At 35.5% G+C, this 17,894-nt stretch overlaps 1 protein-coding gene across 1 annotated transcript in view; it reads left to right on the forward strand.

Moving 5' to 3' along the window:
* The window catches only part of FGF10 (fibroblast growth factor 10), a 78,347-nt gene extending 69,437 nt beyond the window's left edge, over positions 1–8,910 (forward strand). Inside the window, exons 2-3 of the mRNA XM_025434704.3 lie at positions 3,368–3,471; positions 7,268–8,910. Coding sequence (XP_025290489.1) covers positions 3,368–3,471; positions 7,268–7,465 — 302 coding nt within the window. The 3' untranslated portion in view covers positions 7,466–8,910. The remainder of the gene's footprint in view (positions 1–3,367; positions 3,472–7,267) is intronic.
* Positions 8,911–17,894: the final 8,984 nt, after the last annotated feature.

Consider the following 17,894-nt stretch of genomic DNA (forward strand, 5'->3'; position numbering starts at 1 on the left):
GTAATTTTGATAATCAATCTTTATTATTTAGGATGTCAAATATAATTCAAAATAAACTTTATAGATTGCTATTATATACTTAAATGAATTCACAAAATATTGGCTTTTTCTAATGTTTTTTAAAGTTATATGTTTTTAGGTAAAATACCTCCTTTCTCCAAAATTGTCCATACAAGATGGTTGATACCTTGAGTGTTTCTTAACTTCCTAACCTCCCATCTCATGAATTCCTTCCTTGTTCCTTGTTCTCTAGTTGGTAAATCAAACATGATTTTTCTAAAAATATCATGCTATTTCACCTTAATGCTTTTGTTCATGTCTTCTCACCTTTCCCCTGGATGCTTCTTATTCAACCTTCAAAACTCAAGTTAAGTCTCCTCTCCAAATCATAAGTCTGCCTTAGAGTCCCAGCCAATATTAACTACTTTTATTTTCTCTTCTTTTGCGTTTCATCTTAGCTCTTACTATCACTTAATTTGTTTTATTGCAATTCTCTGTGTATTTGTCTTTTACTCTCAATACAGCATAGATTTTGCTTAAGGAAAGCCATAACTTACTTGACTTTATGTTCCCATTCCCCAAAAGAATGCCCTTCTCCTCAGAGGTCTTCCTATGTGTTTGAATTAAACTGTTCAAAAGCTCCTAAATAGATTTAGAATACCACCTGGCATATTCATCTTTTAAGAGACATCAAAACTGATGTGGTTAAAACTTAATGTAAGTAATAGAATTTCACTACAAGAGTATGGGTTTAAAGTTAGAAAATATCTGACTTATATGAATGGGAAATATAACTTATGTTCCTTTCATTAATGACACAATTTTCAGGTGTTAGTTTCTTTGAGCAACAAAACCTTATAACTTTTGAGATAATTGTAGATTCACATAGGTTGTAAAAAAATATAGAGAAATCTGTATGTCTTTCACTTACTTTCCGATAGGATGTCAATCCTTTAATTGGCACTTAAATTTGGATCAAAGTATACAATACTAAGTTATTAGCCCAACAACATTGAGTAAAATTCTGGTTCTCCTTTTCAAAAATACTTTTATAGGCAAACTTGATCATCCTTACCAAAGAACAGAGAATACTGGATAGATTACTTATGAAAAATGTGCAAACCCACTACACTTAAGCCCCTCAGAAAGAGTTACTTTCACATTAATAGATGCTTATAATAAAGACAGTCATTGTTCATTAGGGAAAAGTTATCAGATTATAATTTACTGACATACCCAAAAATTCTTTGCAGAATTTGAAAAAACCTTAAGTCGTCTAGGTCTTCCCACTTTCTATTTCGAAGCATAGTGAACCTTTTCACACTAGTCTTAACTGGTTGCAGAGTGGGAAAATGGTTGATCAATTGATGAATTCTTTGAATATTGAGTTCCTATTTGTGCAAAGCAGAAAAAACGAGAGGTTTCTAAGCTAAATATGATAGATCATGTGCAGTGCACTCTCAGGAATAACTGGTCAAGGATTTAGTAACATTTGTATCACGTTTTTCCTTTTGTCAGCTCAGTCTCTTATCATCTAGCTTAATCCCATTACTTTTTATTCATCTTCAAAAATCCTGCTTTTATTCTTTGCTAAAATCATCCTTCAATCTTTTCATTCTAACAATTTCCAGTTACAAAAGCATACATAGGGAACACCTTGCAATTTACTGACAGTGTTTGTTTCTTAGGGAAAGTAAACACCAACCTAAATATTTTGCCCCAGGATTCAACCTCCTGCTTTGCTCTACTATATCTTCTGTTTGTCACATAAAGTATATGAGACTCCTTTCCCTGATACTTAGACATTTTACTTTGTAGCATGCCTATTAAAGGCTCTTCTCTTTGATGAGTCATTTTGTCAGATAGTTTTCCAACAGGATTCCACGTTGGAGAATGGGAAAGGGTGGGGAGATGATGGAGAGGCAAATAGACACAGAGAGCAAAACAGTCTAAAAGCCAGAAGCTTTGGTGTTGAATCCATCACTTTATCATCTTGTATATATGAGCTATATGATCTCATATCCTCCACTTTTTTCATCTGTAATTAAGAATAGCAATACCATCTTAGAGGACTGTTGTAAGAATTAAGGAAATAAACTACAAGAAAGTGTTTTAAAATATGCATATAAGGGATCCCTGGGTGGATGCTCAGCGGTTGAGTGCCTGCCTTCAGCCCAGGGCATAATCCTGGAGTCCCAGGGTCGAGTCCCACATCAGGCTCCCTGTATGGATCCAACTTCTCCCTCTGCTTGTGTCTCTGCCTCTCTCTCTCTCTGTGTCTCTCATGAAGAAATAAATAAAATATTGAACAACAAATAAATATGCATATAAATGGATCTATTTGTTTGTGCCTTGAGGGCAAGGGAGATATTGAATGCTCTCCCTAGAGTTACCTACAGTTTTCAGAGAAAAATACCTTTGGATGCACCAACCAAAATGTGTGTATTGGGGGAAAAGGGCTCCTGTCTATCAGTTACAATTTCCCTCAGTTTTCCATTCTTTCTAGGGGAAAAAAAAAGCCTTTAAAAATGCTGATGCATACTGGATATTCTCCCAAACCAGAGTTACGATTTTGCTATTTTAAAGACAATGTGGATGTTGGGATTAGTCTTTCTGTATCACAGAATGTCAACACATTTTCCAAAACTGAATTTATCAGTTAAATGTAGCCAAGAGATTTAGTTTATCTAAGTGCCCTACAAAGGAGAAATAGTTTACCACTGTTTTTACAGATTGAGGCAAATCTGACATATTATTGACATATGCTATGGATTTAATTTAATACCATAGTACAGATGTGTGCTCTGATAAGTTTTTGTGAAATCTAGGCTAAGATAGAGTTGTTTCAATATTTATGGGGTTGAAAATGCAGAGTTAGCAAAGGAAGCATTTTAATTAAAACAATATTTTGCCTTATATGCTCACAGTAAAATATAGGCCAATTCTTTTAAAGACCAACTACTTGTTTAAATATAGTTGTTGGGTTTTTTAGGCACATTGAAATAGATTTGGGTTTTTTTCCAATTTTAAAATTTTTTAGTTATTGTTTTTCAAAGATTTATTTATTTATTTGAGAAAGAGAGGGGAGGGGAGAGGCAGAGGAAGAGGATAAAAGAGAATCTCAAGCAGACTCCCTGCTGAGTGCAGAGCCTGACACCAGGCTCCATCTCACAACCCTGAGATCATGACCTGAGCTGAAACTAAGAGTTGTTTGCTTACCTGACAAGCCACCCAGCTACCCCCAGTTTTTTAAATCTACTGATTTTAGAACTATCAGAAATTCAAACTCAATAGTTCTGAATTTTCTTTCTTTCACTTAAATGTATATAACTCTTCAAGTTTAGCTTTTTTTTATTGTATGTTTTAGGCATCCTGGAGATAACTTCAGTGGAAATCGGAGTCGTTGCCGTCAAAGCCATTAACAGCAACTATTATTTAGCCATGAACAAGAAGGGGAAACTCTATGGCTCAGTAAGTATTCTGCTTTAATTTTCCAAGTCCACTGCAGTAAATCATTACCACAGTTTTGGAATGTTTCCCCCAGACACTGAAGAGCTTTGTTATCATTCTATTGCTAGTAAATAGAGCCACAGTAGGCTGGTCACCAGAATTTCAAGGGCTGGCAAAGCAGCTCTCGCAATTCTGTAATTTCCTCTGTTGTTCACCCATCAGTCTACCACACACGCTGTTGCTGGCTTTCGTCCGTCAATGCTCTGAACTGTTAACGGGTCATACTCTCACGGAAGCATCTGGTCAAATTGGCACGGGTGCTGCAGACAACTTGTAGAAGAATCATTGAAAACAAAGATCTTAAATTGAGTAGGAAACCATACACTGTGTGTATTTTAGAGATTAAGATAAAACAGGAGCTTCAAATTTTGTATTCTATTAAAATATGAGATGGGGAGACAGAGTAAGAAATTCACCATTTGTGTGCCTTCAATCAACTCCATAATTTTATTTATGTAGACAATAGTCACTAATTCATTGATGTAGTTGGTATCCAGCTGACTCTTTTGAGTACATACATCTCTGTGTTTTATAGCAAATATTAAGGAATATCACTTCAAAATGTGTAAAAAACCTTATTTTGTTGATTAGCATAAGAACAATTGCACTGCCTGCCTAGAGCCAGCAGCTCCCAAACTTGATCACAATCACTGAAAAGATTAATACACACTTCTAGATTTTCTGATACATTAAAGCTGTGATAAGACCTAAGAATGTGCATTTCTAACGAGGTCCCAGGAATTCCTGATGCAACACTTGGATAACCCAAACTGAGAACCACTGGTCTGATTATAGAATAGTCATGTATTTCTTTTGTATCAGGTCCACTTATAAGTGGGGAGCTAGGCACCCACACTGTGGGCCTGTCCCTCTGTCTAGCATAACTGCATTTTGCATGGCAGGGGAGGAAGGTGGTTAAAGGAATTTCAGTTAAATTTTTCCATTATATGCAGCTCTGCTCATGAGCCCAGAAATGTAATGGGCCATTTTAAAAAGTGGTGTCAGTCAGGGTTCACATTATAATCACTTCTGAAGTATTTTTAATTTATTTTCTTGAATGTACATGCTTGAATCCCTCCTTAATCTACTATTATCAGAATTACTGGGCAAGAGAACTCAGTTTATATTCTTTGCAGAGATACTAATATACTTAGTCAAAACCAAAGCTTTAAAGTAAAGCCAGATCACACCATCTAGATCAAGAGAAAAAGGGTAAATAACTTTAATTGCGATAAAAGATTGAAATAACTTTTAATTGATAAAGTGTATGTTTTTTAAAAGGTGACATCAAAGAGAAATGGAGAATTCTTAAATGAACTGTGTCAGAAAAATATTTAATACTTCTCTTACTTCCCCACCTTTTTCTTCTATCCCAGCATAGCTCGCATACTGTGCCTATGCTTCTTACTGAACTCTAAGATGTGTGAATTCTTTCATCCCATTTCTATATCTAAATAGATACCTACTGCTTTCTATCATAGCATTCCCTTTTAGTTATCTGCAATGGGTTTTATCAGAAATTCTCTCATTAATGTGTCTGTTGTTAACTCTCTTCCCCTAATATATTGTGAACTTAAATTGGGCAGAGGCTTCCTTGTCCCACACTATACCCTCAGCACTCAGATCCATCCAGAGCACAGGGCCCCAAGACTTTTTTTTAACTTTAATACTTATGATTCACCTAAATGCTATAAAACACATAGATTTCTAGATCCCTCCTCCAGAGATTCTGATACATTTGAGGTAAGGTATAAATATTTTTAAAAAACACCTGAGAATCGGAATCTGCTACAGGTGTACCTCACCTTAAGAGACAGTATTTTAGGGCCACCAGGGTGCTTCAGTCAGCTGATCAAACCACTCTTGGTTTCAGCTCAGGTCATGATCTCAAGGTCATGAGATGGAGCCTGGTGTCAGGCTGCACACTCAGCTGGGAGTCTGCTAAAGATTCTCCTTCTCCTTCTGCCCCTCATCTACCCACTCACTCTCTCTCTCCTTTTCTCTCTAAAATAAATAAACCTAGAGACATTGCTCTAAAAATTTATTTGGGGGAGGAAAAATGAGTATTTACTGCTACTTTTCAATACACAGCTTGTTGCAAATATAAAATCATCTCAAATAACCTTAATCCTTCTAGTTTCTAAACTGCACCACCCCCTTTATTAGAATGAATGTAATTATTCATGCAAAAAGCTATCTCTGCTTTGAAGCCATTTAGTTTTATTTATTTATTCTTTTTGAAGCCATATAGTTTTAGACAAACTAAGATGAATAAATGGAAAAAAATAGTAAGGATTTAAATTCCTTTCTAATGCAGAATTCTTTGTTGCATTATAATCCCTTTTTTTTTACATTATAATCCTTATTTAAGTAACTTACCTTTTCATCTTATTTTCAACCAAATAAATCATTTGACTTTTTTTTTAATCATTTTACTGTTACACTTAAATGTTAATTTGCAGAAGATAGGCACATTGGATAAATAAATTCCAGGAAACAAAGCTTAAACCCGTAACATTAACATAAATATACCCGTTTGTGATGGTTCTGATAATGTTCAAAATGATGATCTAGCTCATAGAAACACAGATATTTAAATATATACATATTCAGGAACTGAGAATTTAGTAAAAAAAAAAAATTTAAATACCAAGTTGAGAAAAGCTGTCCTAACTGCCCAGTAGAGGCCAGCTAAAATATGTCTACAATGACCTTTGTTTGGATTGGAAAAGGTGGAACCAGAAGAGCAAAGACCCCAATTCCTTAGCTGCCAATTTGCTTTAGTGTGGATATGAGGGAAGAGGTACATTTCTAAAGCTAGAGTTTTGAGATTAGTGATTACTCTTCATCAATAACTCCAGGGTGAAATACTAGATTTGTGGAATGAAGGAAACATCAATTCTTGTCCCAAAGATCCCCTTAAAAACACATGGCTACTTGAAACAATGCCAAAGGACTATGGCTATAGAGTGGAATTTCCCAGGATCAAAGTCTCAGGTTTATACAATAAAGGCAGTGATAGTCACCATGCTTGTAATTTCTTTGATATGGTAATTCACAAAGCAAGGCATTCTGTGTCATAGTTTTCAATTATTTCTAGACCTCAGAGTAAACCTATTAAAATTCCAACTTATGGAAAACTGTAAATAATCTACAAAATGGGGAAATCTAGTATTTGTAAGAAACAATGACAGCTCCCCACCCTTCCCTGGCCTCTTGTTTAGTTATCTAGAACTATCATGAGCTTGCTATAAGATCTGCTTTCTTACCAGTGTGGGCATATTTATTATGGACTTATACCTAGATAAAGTTTGAAAACTTGATAAGCTTAAGTTTTTTTCTGTCATTCTATTTTCCTCATGAGACCCCTGGTCATTACTTTGAAAAAAAGGATTATACATAATGCTATTCTTTATCATTGGCATATCACAAATACTGTTCATGGAATGTTTGCTTCTTGACAGTCATTCTAGTCACTTAAACCATGTCATCTTCAAAACACACCAGCTTTTTTAAAGGGCCCTAACATGTGGTTATGATGATCAATTAAAATGAATCATGAGACTTCAGACACAGATTCTGTTTATGATTATGAGTTGTACTCTTCTGTTGCTGACAGTGCACATTAAGTGCACAACTTACCTACAAATGGCAACAGCAAACAAAACTCTTGAACTGGCATTCTCTGGATGGTTTGTGTCAAATGGAATTCAGTGTCATCATCACAGGAATAAAAGATTTTATTTTTCCCTTGCAGAAAGAATTTAACAATGACTGTAAGCTGAAGGAGAGGATAGAGGAAAATGGATACAATACATATGCATCCTTTAACTGGCAGCACAATGGGAGGCAAATGTACGTGGCATTGAATGGGAAAGGAGCTCCCAGGAGAGGGCAGAAAACACGAAGGAAAAACACCTCGGCTCATTTTCTTCCAATGGTGGTCCACTCCTAGAGGAAGGTGATGCTTGTGGATACAGTGAAACCAAAGGTTCTTTTGCCTCTGGTATTCTTCATAAAGACAGGAGCTCAGAAGGCAAAGATACATTGCAGATGTCTGCTTGCTTGAAAAAAAGGAAGTCTTTAAAGGTGTTGTACTCACTGCTGACATACGATGTTCTTTTGATTAGTTCTGTGTCATGCCTTATAATCGAGATATAAGCAGATTAAATGGGATGGAAGTTATTCCTAAGCGAACAACATTGTGGCTGGGTTTTTTTTTGGTGAAGTTTTTGTTTCTGTGCTTGTTTTTTAACCTCTAAGATAGAACTCAAAGGACATGGGACAATCTGTTGAATGATCTTCGGGAAAGTTATTTATGGAATACGAACTCATATCAAAGACTTTCATTGCTCATTCATTCAAGCCTAATGATTTAATGAGCAGTAAGACACGCAAGCATTTCCTGGAAAGCACTTGGGTCACATCGTATGCACAACCAAAGGAGCTTTGGGCGTGGCATCATGGAAGAGTCAGATAAGATTTTAAAAAATGTAAACATGTTAGTGTAAAACTGTTCTAACAAAACAAATAGTATGGTATGCTTGTGCATTCTGCCTTCATCCCTTTCTATTTCGTTCTAAGTTATTTATTTAATAGGATGTTAAATATCTTTTGGGGTTTTAAAGAGTATCCTCAGCAGCTGCCCTCTGATTTACCTTTTCTTTTTCTTCAGCACACCACATGCATGTTCATGACAAAGTGTTCTTAAAACTTGGCAAACACTTCAAGGATTGGAGAGGAGATAGGGAAGCAGGGTGAGAGCCCCATGTGCTATCTGTTAACTTAATATCACTTCTGCAATAAGAACCATCAACAATAAATATGACACTGCTGTGGCATGGCTTGATGAGAGATATCTGCCATCATTTAAAAACATCTATCACTCCTAAGGCTTCCTTTCAGAAGAAATAGACCCAAAGGCCAAATTCTTCTCTTTTAATACACCAATGGGGCTCCAAGAATATGCTAAAAGAAGGAAAATTGTTAAATAAATTTTAGTACCTAGCCTCATTATTTACTGATTTTCTGCCATGCGTCTCAATGGTAAGTGATGAAGAGGCTGTCTGCATATATAAGAGCCTTTTATGAGTCCCACAATAGTGCATCTCCTCCAAAGGAATTATTGAGGAATCTGAAGTATAACACTCCCAGGGGCTTAAACTGAGCAAATATATCCTGGTATATGTGTAGCCATATACTGAAATCTGTTCAAGCTGTATCATCTAGTCTTTACAAAACCGAATAAAAGTTATTTTCTATAAATTTAAAGAGCTTTGGAAGATTCCATCATGTAACCATATCAAAATTCATTTTGTTAGAGCAGGTATAGGAAACAATACATAAGAGTATACCAGTCATCATCACATTGTATTCCACTAAATAAATACATAAGCCTTATTTGCAGTGTCTGTAGTGATTTTTTTTAAAGTGTAGAAAAATACTATTTGTTTTAAATACTTTGATAACTATAAGATTATATTGATGCTGCAGTTTTATCTTCATATTTCTTGTTTTGAAAAGGTCTGTTTATTTTTACTGTTTGGATACAGTATATTGGTACAAGGGAAAGACTCACTAAATGTGTCTTTTTACTAAAGTTTAACTTCTAGAAAGGCTGGTGTTTTGTGATCCTCTCTTATAACTTAATTGTGTCAATGCTTAACCAGTGCTTCCAGTTAATCTGTTATTTAAGAATTAGTTTTATTAGGAAACTTTCCCATAAGGTAATCCCATAAAAGTTCTTATTTTTTCATTCCTTAAAAAAGTTGGGATTTCAAAAGATATGCATTTGAGGCAGAGAGTTTTGGCTTATGGCTAAAGTTGCGTTTTGTGGCATTTGGCTTCCAACTTGCTTCTTAACAAATCAGATTCTAAAAATGTTTAATTTTTGTGGTTGGAATCTGTATGTGAAAATATAATTGGTAACTGAATCTGAAAGCCATATGTAATGTATTGCTATCAGAACTAGATTACCTTTGTTCTTTCATTTTAAAATAATAATTGCACCTGACACATGAATACAGACCACCCAAAACCAAAATTAAATGCTTGGTGAGACAAATATAGGATTAGATGACTGCACGAACAGCAAACAGGGCACAAACTGGATTCGTATTTCATGTAGCCATTTAGATTGCTAAGGAGACTATGTGTAAACAGGCATCAATATCAGACTCCAAACACTAAAACAGCTTCTAGCAAAATGTATCAAAGCTTGCAGAAGCCAAAAATAGAAAACATCTCCCTCACCTCCCCCTCCCAACACACACACATGTGTGCAAGTGTGCTCGCACTTGGGTGTGCACATACACACACACACACACACAGAGATAGAGACAGAAACAGAAAGGAGATTCTCCTGAATTTAAAAACGGCATCTTTGCTTGATATTGAGATAGAATTCTGGTCACCTTTGTAGTTGGATTGTGCTACTGAAGAAAAGGCAGTTCCAGCCCTGAATATTGTATATTAAAAAAAAATCATCATGATTTTGGGAGCTCAGTCTCTGCGGGAAGTGCGGCCCCTAGCCATGATGTCAGGGTGAGTTGGCCATAAATGTATGTCCATCTAAGTGCTGGTACTAAGGAGACTCCTCATAAAGATATAAAATCCCTCCCTCTTCCTACCTCCCAAAAGGCTGAACAGTGTATAGTATGTTACATTTCAATAAATCAATAAAAATGCTGGGAAAAGAAAATACAAATATTGTCCTTGTTTGTTTTATTAGCCTATACCTAACTATACCTGGTAATACAAAGAGAAGCTCAAGTGTTCTACGCATGGCAGGAGGTGGTTAAATGCCCCACAGTCCCAAACAACAACAAAAAGAAAAAGAAATCACTGAAACATTTGTAAGTTTTCTTTAATGTTTCACATGTGTGAGTCAGCTATCCTTCCTCTAATAACAACCAAATGCTTTAGATTTTTCCTAAGGATTCAGGTCCACCTAGTTTACACAGTGGATAAAGAAGGATGAATTGAAAACAAGGATGGCTTGTGAAACAATGAAAGACGTTTGGAGGAAAGCCAGTAGGCTGCAAACTCTGATTTCAAGAGAGTGTAGGCCAGTGGATTTGATTTCAAAAGTAGAGAGAGAAAAGGATAAAGTTGGGTCCAGGGCTCAAGCAAGGTTATAGACACCATCTAAATTCATCAGCATTAATGCTGCACAGTTCCAATAATTTGGATGTCATTAATTCAGGATTTATGATTATTCAGCCAAAATGAAATTTTACCTTTTCCTTATCAGTGAAAGCCTTAGCTGTTCCAAACTTTGTTTAAGCAAAGATATCTATAGGAAACTCAAATACTTATGATGCTTAGTGCATTAGAAGTAACCCAGTTAATACAAACAAATGCCAGGCTGATGAAGAATTCTTGTCTATTCACTCCATAGGACTTTGGCAACTTAAACAAAACAGTAAGAAAAAAAAAACAAAACAAAACAAAAAAAAAAACAAGAGTAGTTTTGAAGGATACTGGAAAGAAATGGGCAGGTCTGAATTCCACCGGAAATGGGACATGAAACAACTAAACTCTGCCTCCCTCAGCACTTTTTTCCTCTTACCCCTGACTGGCTTTATTTGCTCGCCTACTGCTTGCCACCAATTTATGTCTTTCCAACTCTACAACCCAAAACCTCTTTTTCTCAAGATCCCCAGGTGGAAACATCCTAGGTGTGAATGTTATTGGTCAGTTTGGGATAGCATCCCAACCTCTAGAGAGAACAATATAACAAAGCACAGGAGCATTGGGATTGGCAAGTTTCGATCACATGACCACAGAGCTACAGGGTGCAGGTTTTGGCAGCCCACACAATTGGAAGGAATGAAGAGTGTACCAAGCGAAGAGCAGTGCTGGGCTGATCTAAAAACAAATATGGTTCTTCATTATATCTATTTAAATGAGACCACTGACTTAAACATACACCTTTTTTCAAAACATGTTTTAATCTTATATTTTTCACTAATTCTGATTAGCCTTCCCCTAATTTGTTCAAATCAGAGACATTTCAAGATGTTTTTCTTTTATGCATTTTTTATAAGGGAAAGATTGTATTTGTTTTGTTTTAGAGCCAAGAGAAGGGCCCTGAATGTAGCCAGGATCAGTAAAATTCTGCAAACTTCATGGAATAATAATTGAGAGGAATACAAGTTTTCACTAAATCAAAAGGTAATCCTCCTATTAAGTATCAACCTATGCCATAACATTAAAATTATTTCTTTAAAGTTAACTCAAAATTATGTACCAGTATTTTCGAGTGTATCAACATGTAGAAAATATCTGCAAGTCAAATGCCATTCATTTTTTTAAAATGTAGAATAAAAAAGAAAAAAAACGGCTTTATGTCTTTTACTATGTCTTGTATACATTCACTATGAGGCAAAAGAAAACTTTATAACACATTTCTGTGTTTTGCTGAGTACAATAAAGCACAGAATGCTCCTGCAAGTTTACTGAAAACAACCTTTAACAAACACCATGTATTAGTAAAATGGAATAAACATGATCAAACTAATGAGATCAAAGGAATTGGTCTCATTCCTAGGTGGCTAATAGTGAATATTTCCATGTGGCTGCTCCATGATATCAGCTAAGGGCAACAATTCCATATTCAAAGAGAAAAGCCATATGTCAGCCATATATGCATGTGGCATGTATTAACTTACACATTTTTATTATCCTCCACAAAAGAGCCTATGTTCATTTTTTAATATAGGCAATTGCATCCTCTAGAGATGAGCACAGCAAATGAAGAATCAAAACATCCCATGTTCCTCATTACAACTGTAAATTGAACATATGCCTTCATACAACTTAGGCAGTGACCCCAACTGTAGAATAACCAACTACAGTAAGGTCTTAACCCTCCTAAAGTTTGTTTTTAATTACCGTATACACATCTTAAATGACTAAATAATCTTACAATTTTCTAAATTAGTTATCATTTCTGTGCTCAATTTAAGCTGCTGACAATGCAAATATTCCCAGATCTTTCAAGGAGCAATAAATTAGAATCAGTGTTTCACCAGTATTATAGATCAAAAAAAGACTGCTTTTTTTATGATTATGAGAGGCATTCAGGGTAAAGGTTGTTTATCAATTCAACATTGAAAATATTTTAATATCGGGTATTTAAACACGAGACTTTTCAATATCCATTTTTTTCAGTGACATGATCCATACATTCGGATATTAATAGTATTTAAGCCAATGTCTGTAAAACTGATAAGAAAAAAATCTGTTTTCAGAGAGCTAACTCTAACAAAAGAAAACTAAAAGAAAAGCACTGAGAAATGACATTGCAAATAAGATACAAAGAGTATCTTGTTTTCCTGATAAATTGATGTTAAATGTAAAATGCATTTTATAATGCAAGCTTACTCTCATGCAGGAAACAAATGAAATTTAATAATATTTTTAATAGTATTTTTTAAGTCAGATCGCACGATTTTCTTTCTTATCTTACCCCAGGAAAGTTCTGCTTTTGGCCTCTAAAATCTCCCAAGAAAGAGTCAACTCACCACATTTCAACTACAACATTTTCTCTTTTTCTTCATTCTTAAGTCCAGGTGATACTAAATAGCTACATGAAATCTATTTCCTTACTAGACTCACAAGAAAAGATAAACTTTATTTAGACTCCTTTCTACCCTCAGCTGCTTCAAACGAGTGAAACTCCACAGTAATGTACTTAAAAGAGATTGTTGAATGCCTAGAATTGTTACTTTCACCTCTCTGGTTTTATTTTTTTTTATTTCTATTTCTCTCTCTGGTTATATTTCCTAGTGATAAAATTAGTGTTTCCTAATCATTGAAATTATTCACTCCTGCTTTTGAGAAGAAAAGAAAAACAAAGTTTAAACATAGGACCTTGTCAGGGACTGTAGTCCTAACACCCAGTATCTTAGAAGGTAGTCTTCTTAGGAAATATGGTCCATGGAGATATAATTAGTTAAGATGAACTCAAACTAGAGTGGACCCCTAATCCTAGTATTACTTGTGATCTGATAAAAATAGGAAACCTGGGGACGCCTCGGTGGCTCAGCGGTTGAGCGTCTGCCTTTGACTCAGGGTATGGTCCTGGTCCCAGGATCGGGTCCCCCGTTGGGCTCCCTGCGAGGAGCCTGCTTCTCTCTGCCTGTGTCTTTACCTCTCTCTGTGTGTCTCTCATGAATAAATAAATAAAATCTTTAAAATAAATAAATAAATAGATAGATAGATAGATAGATAGATAGATAGATAGATAGATAGATGATAGATAGGAAACTTGGAGATAGACATGCACAGAGGGAGAACACTGTATACACAAAGACAGAGATTAGGATGAGTCTACAAGCTAAGCAACTCCAATGATCACCAGCAAGCCACCAGAAAGCTCTTCACTCTCACAGCCCTCAACCTGCCAATACCTTAATTTTAGACTTCTGGACTTCAGTACAGTGAGACAATGAAATTCTGTTGTTTAATCCACTCAGTTTATGGTACTTTGTTATGGTAGCCCTAGGAAACTCATATAGTCTATAACCCAAGATCCACAGAACTCAGGAGAATGTCTGACATATCTGGAGTCATAATGCTTTCATGTAAATACATAGAATTGTTTAACACTAACCTTCATATCAAACCACCTTAACCAACTCCTAAGCTATGTCGCTGCAAAGTCTAATGTATCATTTTGCTCAATAAATCTTTACTTAACCCATAGATTTTTGTAGTATCCCTATAATCATGTCATATTTTCCCCTCAAATTTTGTAGTTTGGTCAATGACCCCAAATATGATAGATTCAAAAAACTACACTTGACCAAAGTATCAAAATGCTAGTTAGATGAATTTGATGTAAGCCAGAACATTTAGTGAGGAACAGACATACTTTCGAGAGTTCTGATATTTCTAAATTTTGACCTTTCTTGTTTACTAGAGGAACAACAAAAAACAATCACATTAGTACATACAAATATAAATCTACATATGGTATGCCCATTAATTCCTGATAATTTATGACAATTTTATAAATTAACATCTCAATTATTTTATGTGAAATATTTACAATTAGACTATGAAAGAGATATGACTGTAAAGTCATGACTATAAAGTAATGGAATTGGCTAATACACTAAAATTTATACATCTAATGGGTATTGGCCATTTCAGAGAGCATTAGGAGACCATATTTATATTAATAATATTCTTCATCTCAGAAATCAAATGCTCCTACCTCCTTTCAAGGACATGATTTGATGCAAGTGACTTTCTGTTCCATCCCATCCATAGCAGTTTACATCAGAGATAGGTACCTGTGCTCACACTCATTTACAATCCTAGCTTCCATCTTTTTAGTCTTAATTTTCCCAGAATTACAAAATTAGCTTTTGACTCCAAATATGTTACTGAATCAGTTCCTATTATCCTACTGTTGTGCAACCATAAAATGGGTAGCTAATAAGGGTCTCCTTCCCCAAAAACTTTAGTAAATCTATCTAGAACCGACAGTGTATAAAACAAGGAAATGTTTGTGCTTTGCACCCAAAAACTACATAGATCTTCTGTAAATACAGTCACATTTGTCAAACCATTTCTCCTAATTTGTTTACTCCTCCTCTTTTGATCATCTACCATCTGAACCTCCATCTTCTTATGTGCAACTAGTAATCAAATAAGCAAGAAGCTAGCAGGCCTTCAACAAAATAGACGTCTGCTACAGAAATAAAATGACCCCAGGATAACCCAATCCTAAGTCAGTGGCTGCATATAACCACAGGAGCATTCAACAGTCAAACTGTCACAGTTTGGTTCTGGGACACAACATAGCCCTATCACTGAAAAACTTGTTCAAGATTTGTCTCCTAAATCAAATGTAGAAAATGAATCGAAAGGTTGAGCTCTATCATTCTGCTTTTATACCCTAATTTTATAAATGATAAGACTGAGGTTCAGTTTCTTTACCAGAGCTCAGCTAGGTAATGAATGCAGGTCTCCGGATTCTAAAATCGCTCTTCCTTCCATTATATGGACACTTTGCCAATAAATAAATAAATAAATGAGAACCACAACATTTACAGTCCAATGTTTTGTTTTGTTTCAATGTACTTCTAAGGATAATGAAGGTGTTTCCTTTAGTGACACATAAGAGGAGAGGAATGCTTTTTTAGGAGGAATAGCATATACTTTTAAATCAGAGAGAGAGAGATCATTTTTAACCCTAGCTCTTCCATTCTCTGACAGTGAAAACTTAAAAAAGTTATCCCTTTTAGGATAAAAATGAATGGACAAAATAATTGAATAATGATTCCTAACATTTGGGACAGTAGTAAGGATTGGGCATTTCATATTACTTCACTGTTTTGACTGGCAACCAATAAGTACCTCAATACATGTTAACATACTGCCCCCTCATTGGTCGATTGTTAATATTTACAAAACATTTCCTAATGTGCTAAAATAATGACTGGGTCACTTTCAAAGTCTCCACATTTGCTCAAGAAGATTACTTCATTACACATATTTTAGGTTTGAGTCATGTATTATTTTTTCTTCTCCAGAAAATCTTCTTTTGACCATTGCCTAGATCATCCCTATATGTTAAAATCATGCTTCTTCAGCACGGTGGATTACTGAGCTCTGGACCAGCTCATGGGGAGGTACTTTGGTTTTGAAGTACAATTTTCTCCCCTTAAGAAAAAATGAATGGGCTTTCTGAGGCATCAGAATGAAGGAGGCACAGATAATATAAACATGGACATAGCTTTCTTATTCTAGATATGGAGGTGACATCATCTATGGAAAGTTTGGTTTGATAACCAAGAGCAATTGATGCTCTAAAATATTCACTTGGAAGAAGGAACACCAGGAGCACAAGAGTTTCTAGTAAACTTATAGATGTTTTAGCAATATTTCAGCTTTTCTTTTACCTCACTTTCCTAGAAAATGAAAGTGATAACTATCTAACCCATAGTGAATAGGGGGGTACAAAAAACAACATAAAAATATTTTTTTCATATTCTCCACTGTATAGCCACCTACTTTCTGTTACATTTTTAATCCTTTTGCAAATAAATTGGGAAATGAGGGAAACCATCCCTATCCATCCTCTTTGTTTCCAAGCAAACAGCTTAACTTTTAGAATCCTGCATACTTAATGGCTGTCCAAATCCCCTTTTCAGGACCCAGGCACTCATTCCCTAGGTGGTAAAGGCAAGTTGCATGCTTTCCCTTCTTGCCTGCCTTGGCAGTCACATCCAAAGACAGCTGTCAGGTATAAAAGCCTTGACCCCTTGCTCTGTTGAGAATAAGAGTCATCCCTTATTTGATGGGTCATCCCTGCGGGATCAGCTGAGACATCTATTGTGACTTCATTCAGATCAACCTCTTTCCCTCTGCCTAGAGCTGTTTACTTCACCTCTCACAGGTGTTTGTTCTAAGAGCACGCCCCCATCAACTTCCTACATGCAAATCTCCACCACAGAGTCTGTTTCCTTTGGAACTAGTTCTAAGGCTTCATGTTAGGTGTAGTTTGTTTGTTTTTAAGGTAGGGACTAATTGATAAAACTGTCGCAAAACAACTACTCCTTCTTCTGAATGATGGTTGCCTCAGTTTTTACTTAAATGACATGTGAGTTTAATAAGTCCACTAGAGAAACCTAGGGACACACACACCAATTCCTAGAAACAAATTGATGAGGAAAGCAGCAATTTTTCGGACTAGCTTGGAGACAGCCAACAGCATAAGCGACTAAGAATGGATTTACCAATCTAGCTCCAGGATATGAACTAGAGGCCCTGGGCACTAAGCTAAGTGCCAAAATCATGCAGAGGCAAAATGGCAATTGTCTAAAAATCTTTCCCTTTTCTTCATCTTATGAAAGAATCAGCAGAGAACCTATGATAGATGCAATTCTATTGTGGAAAACCTAAAGGTTAGAAAAGCATACTCAGACATTTTAAAAGAAATATTGCTGAATGTTTCTTTACAGGAAAGAAAAAAGTCAGTATGAGAGATATGTAGTATATGAACTTCACTGTAAAAGAGTTCATTTCAGTTTACCATGAATCCAGACAGCAAAGGATACTATTTTCAAAACTAAGAAAAGTTCCAGGGCAGCCCCTCCAAACAGTTTCTAAGTATTTGTATTTTTGTAAAGAAAATCACTGATAACAATTTGCTATTATTTTTTCCCCAATGTGCTATGTTGAAATTCCATTACTGAGAGCCTCAAACATCATTATCCAGGACAATTCCCTATTATTATGTTGGAAATGGAACTTAATTTTAGGTTTTCAATTCCAAGTCCTAAGTGGGAACTAAATGTCACAGAACAAAATGTCACGCAATGAGATCGGATGCTAAAATATGTGACAGTAACCAGATGTTTCCCTAA

The sequence above is a fragment of the Canis lupus genome, chromosome 4 (assembly GCF_003254725.2).
Source record: "Canis lupus dingo isolate Sandy chromosome 4, ASM325472v2, whole genome shotgun sequence".
NCBI classification, from domain to species: Eukaryota; Metazoa; Chordata; class Mammalia; order Carnivora; family Canidae; genus Canis; species Canis lupus.